The 11,069-nt window shown below is 37.7% G+C and overlaps 1 protein-coding gene across 1 annotated transcript in view; it reads left to right on the top strand.

The window, feature by feature from the left end:
* Positions 1–11,069, top strand: part of LOC141432327 (uncharacterized) — a 37,305-nt gene that overhangs the window by 14,938 nt on the left and 11,298 nt on the right. Inside the window, exon 4 of the mRNA XM_074093871.1 lies at positions 5,409–5,596. Within this exon, the coding sequence (XP_073949972.1) occupies positions 5,409–5,596 (188 nt within the window). The remainder of the gene's footprint in view (positions 1–5,408; positions 5,597–11,069) is intronic.

Below are 11,069 nucleotides of genomic sequence, written 5' to 3'. Positions count from 1 at the left end.
TCCTCTGTTATTTTAATCAGATGAGTTCACTTCATTCTTTAGTAATTTGAAAGATATATATCTCGGCTATAATACACATATAAAAACAGCTGGTGGCATAATACTTTGCAGAAATTCGCTAATTTGTTCGTTGGATTTAGCACTAACTTTGATCGGCGCCTATCTCCTAAACCAAACTGGGTATCAATCTAGACTCTTCATTTAAGATCCCTAGTCGTGGCTGTTGACATATATAGCACTCTCCTGGCTTCATTCTATTTCGCGGAAATGACATAACCTCAAATTTGCAGTTTATTCGAAAAATTCGCTTGATTTTCTGTTTTTCCTTAACCAAGTTGGGTATCACTCAGGACGTACCGTTTCTATATCCATATTATGTAGCTAACCGACCTATATTAGTCACTGTCCTGGCTACTTCTATTTGCAAAAAACGGCAACTTTCTAGGCACGAGGACAAAAATATTAATATTTTGAGAATTCCCTCTGTTTTTTTATCAGAGTGAGGTATCACTCAATTTTCAGTCATTTTGAAAGATATATATTTGGCTATAATACACATACAAAATCAGTCTGGCTGCATCGTATTTTGCAGAAATTCGACTTAATTTGTTCGTTGGATTTAGCAGCTAACTTTTCGGCGCCTATCTCTAAACCAAACGGGTACAATCTACTCTCTTCATTTAAATCCTGGTGCGTGGCTGTATGTCATATAGCCACTACTCTGGCTTCACTTCTATTTCGCGCGAAATATGACATAACTCAATGTTGCAGTTTGTTCGAAATTCGCTTGATTTCCTGTTTTTCTTGAACCAAGTTGGTATCACTCAGGAGTACCTGTTTCTATATCCATTTTATGTAGCTAATCGACCTATATAGTCATTGCTCCTGGCTTTACTTCTATTTGCAAAAAACGGCACTTTCTAGGCAGCGAGGAAAAAATATAATATTTGAGAATTTCCCTCTGTATTTTAATCAGATGAGGTTCACTTCATCTTTAGTAATTTGAAATTATAATTCGGCTATAATACACATATAAAATCATCTGGTATAATACTTGCAGAAATTCGACTTAATTTGTTCGTTGGATTTAGGCAGCTAACTTTGATCGGCGCCTATCTCCTAAACCAAACGGGTATCAATCTAGACTCTTCAGTTTTAAGATCCCTTGGCGTGGCTGTATGACATATTATACCACTATCCTGCTTACTTCAATTTGCGATAATGTGACAACCTCAAATTTTTGCAGGTTTGTTTGAAAATTCGCTTATTTACCTGTTTTTCCGAACCAGGGGTATCACTCAGGATGTTCCGTTTCTATATCCAATTATGTAGCTAAACGACCTATATAGTCACTGCTCCTGGCATTACTTCTATTTTGCAAAAACTGCAACTTCTAGGCAGCGAGGACAAAATATAATATTTTGAGAATTCCCTCTGTTTTTTATTATTAGAGTGAGGTATAACTCAATTCGGTCATTTTGAAAGATATGTATTTTGGCTATAATACACATACAAAATCAGTCCTGGCTGCATCGTATTTTGCAGAAAATTCGACTTAATTTCTTTTATTTAGGCAGCTAACTTTGATCGGCGCCTATCTCCTAAACCAAACTGGTATCAATCTAGACTCTTCAGTTTTAAATCCCTGTGGCGTGGCTGTATGACATATATAGCCACTACTCCTGCTTCACTCTATTTCGCGGAATATGACATAACCTCAAATTTTGCAGGTTTGTTCGAAAATTTCGCTTGATATCCTGTTTTTCTTGAACCAGTTGGTATTCACTCAGGACGTACCTGTTTCTATATCCATTTATGTACTAATCGACCTATATAGTCATTGCTCCTGGCTTTACTTCTATTTTGCAAAAAACGGCAACTTTCTAGCAGCGAGGACAAAAATATAAATTTTGAGAATTTCCCTCTGTTTTTAATCAGAGTGAGTTACACTTCATTCTTTAGTAATTTTTGAAAGATATATATCTCGGCTATAATACACATATAAAAATCAGTCCTGGCTGGAATAATACTTGCAGAAATTCGACTTAATTGTTCGTTGGATTTAGGCAGCTAACTTTGATCGGCGCCATCTCCTAAACCAAACTGGGTATCAATCTAGACTTCAGTTTAAGATCCCTGTGGCGTGGCTGTATGACATATATAGCCACTACTCCTGGCTTTACTTCAATTTCGCGATAATGTGACATAACCTCAAATTTTTGCAGGTTGTACGAAAATTTCGCTGATTTCCGTTTTTTCCTGAACCAAGTTGAGTATCACTCAAGATGTTCCTTTCTATATCCATAGTTATGTAGCTAACGGACCTATATAGTCACTGCTCCTGGCTTACTTCTATTTTGCAAAAAACGGCAACGTTCTAGGCAGCGAGGACAAAAATATAATATTTTGAAATTTCCCTCTGTTTTTTATTATCAGATGAGTATCACTCAATTTTTCAGTCATTTGAAAGATATATATTTTGGCTATAATACACATACAAAAGTCAGTCCTGCTGCATCTATTTTGCAGAAATCGACTTAATTTGTTCGTTGGATTTAGGCAGCTAACTTTGATCGCGCCTATCCCTAAACCAAACTGGGTATCAATCTAGACTCTCAGTTTTAGATCCTGGTGGCGTGCTGTATTCATATATGCCACTATCCTGGCTTCACTTCTATTTCGCGGAATATGACATAACCTCAAATTTTGCAGTTTGTTCGAAAATTTCGCTTGATATTCCTGTTTCTTGAACCAAGTTGGGTACACTCAGACGTACTTTCTATATCCATTTTATGTAGCTAATCGACCTATATAGTCATGCTCCTGGCTTTACTTCTATTTTGCAAAAAAACGCAACTTTCTAGGCAGCGAGGACAAAAATATAATATTTTGAGAATTTCCCTCTGTTTTTTTAATCAGAGTGAGGTATCACTTCATTCTTTAGTAATTTTGAAAGATATATATCTCGCTATACACATATAAAAATCCCTGGCTGGGCATAATACTTTGCAGAATTCGACTTAATTTGTTCGTTGGATTTAGGCAGCTAACTTTGATCGGCGCCTATCCCTAAACCAAACTGGGTATCAATCTAGACTCTTCAGTTTTAAGATCCCTGGTGGCGTGGCTGTATGACATATATAGCCACTACTCCTGGCTTTACTTCAATTTGCGATAATGTGACATAACTCAAATTTTGCAGGTTTTTTAAAATTTCGCTTGATTTACCTGTTTTCCGAACAAGTTGGGTATCACTCAGGATGTTCCTGTTTCTATATCCATAGTTATGTAGCTAAACGACCTATATAGTCACTGCTCCTGGCATTACTTCTATTTGTCAAAAAACTGCAACGTTCTAGGCAGCGAGGACAAAAATATAATATTTTGAGAATCCCTCTGTTTTTATTTATTAGAGTGAGGTATCACTCAATTTTTCGGTCATTTTGAAAGATATGTATTTGGCTATAATACACATACAAAAATCACTCCTGGCATCGTATTTTGCAGAAATTCGACTTAATTTTTTCGTTGGATTTAGGCAGCTAACGTTGATCGGCGCCTATCTCCTAAACCAACTGGTATCAATCTAGACTCTCAGGTTTAAGATCCCTGGTGGCGTGGCTGTATGACATATATAGCCACTACTCCTGGCTTTACTTCTATTTCGCGGAAATGACATAACCTCAAATTTTGCAGTTTATTCGAAAATTTCGCTTGATTTTTCTGTTTTTCCTTAACCAAGTTGGGTATCACTCAGGACGTACCTGTTTCTATATCCATAGTTATGTAGCTAACCGACCTATATAGTCACTGCTCCTGGTTTTACTTTATTTGCAAAAAACGGCAACTTTCTAGCAGCGAGGACAAAAATATAATATTTTGAGAATTTCCTCTGTTATTTTTAATCAGAGTGAGGTATCACTTCATTCTTTAGTAATTTTGAAAGATAATATCTCGCTATAATACACATATAAAAATCAGTCCTGCTGGCATAATACTTTGCAGAAATTCGACTTAATTGTTCGTTGGATTAGGCAGCTAACTTTGATCGGCGCCTATCTCCTAAACCAAACTGGGTATCATCTAGACTCTTCAGTTTTAAGATCCCTGGTGGCGTGGCTGTATGACAATATAGCCACTACTCCTGGCTTTACTTCAATTTCGCGATAATGTGACATAACCTCAAATTTTTGCAGGTTTGTTCGAAAATTCGCTGATTTTTCGTTTTCCTTAACCAAGTTGGGTATCACTCAGGACTTACCTGTTTCTATATCCATAGTTATGTAGCTAAACGACCTATAGTCACTGCTCCTGCTTTACTTCATTTTGCTAAAAACTGCAACGTTCTAGGCAGCAGGACAAAAATATAATATTTGAGAATTTCCTCTTTTTATATATCAGAGTGAGGTATCACTCAATTTTCAGTCATTTTGAAAGATATATCTCGGCTATAATACACATATAAAGTCAGTCCTGGCTGGCATAATATTGCAGAAATTCGACTTAATTTGTTCGTTGGATTTAGGCAGCTAACTTTTATCGGCGCCTATCTCCTAAACCTAACTGGTATCAATGTAGACTTTTCAGTTTAAATGCCTGGTAGTGTTGCTGTATGACACATATAGCCACTACTCCTGCTTTAATTATTGACTCTAATCTTATGATATAAAAGACATTCCTGGCAATTTGACACAAAATATGTTTTCTCGCCGGTGGTCCCTTCTTGTTACTAATCAAAGCCTTTGCCTCGTGTTTTGTTTTTTTTTGTACATTGCGACCTATTCCATGATGTTTTTATTTATTTAACACGATCAAAATGACACTTCTTAATTTGGTCGGATTATCACAGCAGCTAACTTTAGCAGCTAACTTCACACCGGTCATTGCGGGGCTAATAGATTTAAAATTAGTTTGATATCGTAGATATAGGTACACTATTTGGGATATGATATGAAACATATAGTTACTTACTTACCTATATACTTGATCCGTCACGCCGCTCCATTGTTTATTAAGATCGAGTTAGCGGTTAAAATGATTTAATATTTATTAATTGAGAGCTATGCTTGGGGTTTCTCTATGGGATCGAATCAGAAATAAGGAGATACGTGAAGAACAAGGGTCACCGACATAGCCAAGCGAGTTAGCTCGATGAAGTGGCCATGGGCGGGCCATATAGCACGGAGAACAGATGGCCGTTGGGCCGAAAAGTTCTCGAGTGGAGACCGCGGATTGACAAGCGCAGCGTAGGACGTCCACCAACGAGATGGACAGATGACCTGTTTAAAGCCGCCCGTTCACGGTAGATGCAAATAAATATATATGTTTCATAGCTCAATTACTGTATCCACGATATCAGACATTTTTAGCACCAAATAATAATGATACTGCTGATGATGATGATTCAGGTTTTCGAGTGCATCGGCCTTGATGTCATGTCGTGCCTGTCCCGTCTCTCGTCGGTCTGCGTCCTGGCGTACGGGCAGAGCGCTACGGGCAAGACTCACACCATGATGGGAACGGACTCGGAACCCGGGCTGGTGCCGCGGCTGTGCCGGGAACTCGCTAGTACTCAGCCCTGTGACGTCACCTTCAGGTGAGTAGAGGTTGCAGCTCACCATACAGTCGAAGAAACGAATTGCGTCGCGTCTTAGGATGGAACCCTTTCGTTACCACTATCAAATTGACATTCCATACACCTACCAAAGTAATCGTTGTGAATTTAGTTGTGAAACCCACTCCTGAGGTCTTATTGTTTAACGCACTCGGAATTACATTCATTTTCACCACTTCTTTCTGTTACAGGGTATAAGACGCGGTTAGAAAGAGATGGCGTAGGTACACGATCGCGATCGTCAGCGCGTTAAACAAAAGGGATTCTGTTTGTGGTGACGTCTTAAAGTTTCTAAACTCATATCTATAAATAAAGCTTCAAATTCTTCCCTTCGGATTTCAGTCCCCAGACATAGTAACATCTGCCTGAAGGTAGAGAGCTCTCTCTTGTGGTAATCATGGGTATTTTGAATCCATTCTATCCATCCATTCTCTGTAGCCATCTATTGTGGCTATCCCCAGAGTATCAATTCTTAAAATATCATTTTTGCGCAAATGTCGTGGGTTTGGTTCAGGCAGAAGCTTGTCTAGGGTGACTGAAATCTGAAGGAAGACATTTTAAAATTGCATTTATGTATCTGAGTTTAGAAAATTATGTCACCGCTGGCTATATATCTTTTGACGGAAAGAAGTTAAAGCGTTCGTGATTCTACTGCGTTAGACAATATGACAGTGACAGTACATTTACATATACTGCATACTATACTATAATATTATATTTGGTAGCGCCAGGGTTGTTACAACACTATAGCTAGCGAAGGGAGAATGGTCTGAGGCTTCCACTGCGTCGTCCGTCTCTACCTACAGGTATACACACATGAAGCGTTATTCCATGCCATGCCTTACAATAGTTGATTGAGTGTATGCTAGTGTGGTTTCAATATGCAACGTTATCGATTAAACCCCAAGTTTGCAACGCCAACTCCAGACAGTAAAGAAGTGTTTGAATTGTTTCGATGTCATTTACTTATGCAGTTCGTGTGAAGAAGCAATACTTTCAATAGCACGCGACCGCTTCACAGTCAAAAAACGAAATGAGTTTCGCCACCTTTCATTTGCATTTGAAATCTATCCGAAACTTACCCATAAGTACCTACTGCTAATTATTAAGCTTTCGATATAGCACCTTTGCTTCTTTCGTGGGTATTTGGTAATTTATTTGATATTTGATGCTATCATATGTAAAGTCTTACCGATGCTACGTTATTATTTATTATGCCATATAATTGCGTTTGTCCATCGATGTATGTATTTAATTAATAAGTTACTCAAATATTGCTATAGATACTTGACCTGCTATAGAGACCTGGGTCCTTGTACATAGGTAGATGTATTTTTATAGAATAAACGGATATTTTAAAATTCTTCAGTTTGTTACTTTCTCCTCCTAGAATTGCCGAAGTGGTCTTTATTTGAAAAACAGTTTATTAGTTAAGATTTTTAAACCACAAGGCTTAGTTAACGGGCGTTATTTATCCGAAATACTTCGGAATGAATGGCCCGCGAGGGGTATTATAAGCCGACAAATCATAATACCTACAGTTGAAATGTCGACTCATAACACATCGAAATTCAGAATACCGAATGTACAAAATACGACAACCGATACACCGAAGTCGAAATATCTATTTTTAAATGACCGAAAGTACAAAATCCCGAACCGGGGTATGTATTATACATACAAAGTCATATTACCTACAGTTGAAAATCGACACTTACAAATCGAAATTGAATACCGAAAGTACAAATACCGAATACTAAAAAAAAGTTTATATGTGCGAGCGAGCGAAGCGAGCGAGCAAGACGGTTCGAGTCAAAGGACTTCCAGGTCGTTCAGAAGGCTACAGGTAGCGAGCGAGCGTAGCTCCCGCCTTAGCCTTCGAGTTAGGTTTTTTATAGCAGCCCGGATAATATTGCTCACAAATGATCATTGCTGTTGAATCTTATCCACCTCTTCCTCAGTGGCAGTTAAGTATCTTGCCTGCTATTAAAACCTAACATCGAAGGCTAAGGCGGGAACTACGCTCCGCTTCGTTCCCCCTTAGCCTTCTGAACCTAACCTATCCGAGTCGCTTCTGCTGCGAACCGTCTTGCTCGCTCGCTTCGCTCGCTCGCACACATCTTTTCCCGCTATATTTGTTTCGTCTTTGGTATAACGGCAGTTTCGGTATTTTGATTTTCGATATATTGATTGTCGATTATTTTACTTGTAGTGATTATGACTGTTCGGCATTATAGTTTTCGACCTTTCGAGTGTAGGTATTTGATCTTCGGATTGTAGTTTCGGGATTTAGGCTGCCGTCAAATTTACTTCCGGATTTCAAACTTTCGGTCATATATCCATTCGACGTTTAATATTCGCCTTCCGTCCATAGGTCTTGTGAAATTCGGTCTTTCGTTTATCGAATTATAATACATACCCCCGCGAGCGGCTAAAGTGCATGAGCTATTGTGGTGCTTAAAATTCTATACACCCTTTTACCTTCCTTACCTAACATTTGAGGTAATTTAAGTTTTCTTAGCTAAAACCTCAACTTCATCCGACCGGGAAGAAGGAGATAGGTATGTATTGATTGGTAAATAGAGTGATGGTGCATTGGTGCATTGGGATACTTAATTATAATCTGTGAAGTCATATCTGAGATAAAATAAATCTGTAAAGTGAAAAGTATTTGGTTATTTTATTCTAACTGAAGAAATTCATAACACAAAGTAGAGCTTTTGAGCACCACAAATGGTCATTCACTTCTGTTGTTGTTGCTGTGTTAAACTGGTTCTTGAGTCCTTTTTCGCTCAACTGTCCTGTCAGCTTGATGCGTATTTTCTTGTTTATTTTACACGTTTTAGGACAGAGCTGTTTTACTTTCATTTACATTTTGACATGTTGGATTTCAAGTAATAATTGAAAGAAATCAAGTTAAAATAAATCGCAAGTTCTTTACTATTTAGACTTTCATATTTTTACAGCGGGTATTTGGGCTTACTCTAATTTGTATTATTATTTAAATTCAGTTTATCAATTTACAAAATAATATGCGCTTCGTGTGCGCGATATGTTTGTTAAGACTTAGAGCCGAATGACTTTCAGTAACATCGTAAGAAACAAAAATAAAACTGTTCATAATATTTTTTAATTCGTTACTTATACAAATTTGAATGATTCTCACGTTCTTTCCCCGGTAGGTAGTCAATCGTCTTAAGTCCTAATAAAAGTAAACGATATCAAAATTGTGTATTAAGAAAGTTCGCAGTCGTATCGTATTTGCATCGGTCTTTAATAGCTTATTGTTTTATTGTCGGTTGTATTCGATTAAGTTAGAATGGCGTAATAAACTGAGGCGCCTCGGCGCAAGGCCACAGCGGCACGCAAATCTTTAACACCCCTTGCTTAGGCTAACGCTACACCGGAGGTGTCACGTTTAAAGGTCACGATTATTTTGAAGATGGTTCCTCCAAAACACTCTCTCATACTTTAAATTAGCGCTAGTGGCGCTACAATGTGGCGAGTTATGACTTAGTCCATACTCAAGAAAAATATTTGGTGGCTACATCGGGTGACAATCTTTCCCAGCCCGGATAATACCGGGATGGAAATACCGACCCTGTTTTTCGTGTACACGCCCATAGAAGCTCACGTCAGTTTCTATGGGCGTGTACACAAAAAACAGGGTCGGTATTTCCATGTCGATATTATCCGGGCCGGGAAAGAGTGTCACCCGCTACATCTGACGAAATGCAGATGAACTGTTAGCGAGACCTACCACCAGGACTAGGAACGCTTACAAGCGTACCTAATCACGGGAAGGTCCATAGATAGTAGGAAGGTACATATACAGTAGTTAGTAGCTAATAGGTAGGTAGTAGCTGATACATTTGGCTCTATTTCGAACTCTATTATTTCACGGTTTTACAGTTGATACAGTTGAAATGACTAGTTGTCAAACGATAGGTTTTTGATTTCTTGAAAGAACATTATTTGTGAAATGAATAAAAGTAAGTACAGTCGCCATCAGAAATTTTGGAGCGACCAAGGTGTTCAAAAATATCGGAACACGCACTCTATTATTAAGGTATTAGAGTTCATATTTTGTCATTTTTGATCACCTTGGCCGCTCCGAAATATCTGATGGCGACTGTACCTATATGAAACGTTGCTTGGGATGTTAAATTTTGTCAAACAAGTTTCGGTGAAATAATAGTGAACCGTTTCGTTTGTTAGGAATATGTTTCGTATGTTAATGGAAAGCCGTAGTGTCTGTAGGACGCGAACGCGGGAAAAATTCATCTCATTCTTAAGCTGCGAGTTAGATTAAGAGGAACTCTTACATACTGGTTCTAATTTTTCAGAGGGATGTTTCTGAAAGGATTTTCTTAAAAGACGCATCTATCGATGCATTTGCCCTTCATTCATGGCCAATGTAGCCTTAGCCTTACGATTACAGCTTTATCTGAACTAACATCTTACATGTATCGTAAGCTAATAACATGTGTACCTATTGGCTACGTGTTCAATAAAGTACGGCCAAGGAAATGTTTAACTAGATGTAGTAACTTTACTAGGCGTAACTAGGCCTACTAGGCGTAACTTTGAAACATAGTGGGATAATCTGCTTTATTTATCCTTAAAATAGTTTTTGGCTATTATAACCAGGTGCTTAGATGCAAAATTCGAAGTCTCTAATAATTATAGATATATGTAAAAAACTTACAATCAAAAATAAAAATCCGTTTTATTCCCTATCCCGTGACAAAAAATTACTTCTTATTAGTGTTGTGATAAACGCTCATTTTGAGGCTTAAAGACTCGAACCCTAAAGACTCTCGAGGCTTAACGACGCAAAGGCCGCAAAGACGGTTTTTTGCATCCATACGCACAAAATACGCAAATTTAATTCTCAAATATAGTTAAGTCTTTAAGACTCGAAATGAGCGTTATCCACAACTCTACTTCTTATTGCACCTTTATGACCTTCAAGGAATATGTCCGCTAAATTTCAAATCTTTAGCTCCAATGGTTTAGGTCGTGCGTTGTCTGTCCTGTCAGTAAGTCAATCACATTACTCTTTTATAGGTACATATATAATTATATATATACATATAAATAAGCGTTCAAAATTATGAGTCGAATATAAATTTAAAGACGTAAGTAATTTGGAATATTAATTGGAAAGCCTGATGCTATACTATAATCTATAACTTTAACTTTATCATAATTAAGTACTACAACTGTCGGGAGCCAATCACGCGAGAATATCGTTAAAATTGTACAGATAAACAATAAGTTGAAATTACTTCAGCCGGGAGTTGTAGTCATTATGAGTGAAAAACTACTAAGTGTCCCCGATGAAAGTATCTACCTACCACAGATGTATCTCTACAAAAAAACGCTTTATTCAATAAATGATCGCATCAGAAGGTAACAATTTAATGTTTCCTAAATACAAGTTGTAGTTATT

This window comes from Choristoneura fumiferana, chromosome 11, assembly GCF_025370935.1.
Source record: "Choristoneura fumiferana chromosome 11, NRCan_CFum_1, whole genome shotgun sequence".
Classification (NCBI taxonomy): Eukaryota; Metazoa; Arthropoda; class Insecta; order Lepidoptera; family Tortricidae; genus Choristoneura; species Choristoneura fumiferana.
Note: the sequence above shows the minus strand (reverse complement) of the source record. Positions and strands in the feature narration are given on the sequence as shown.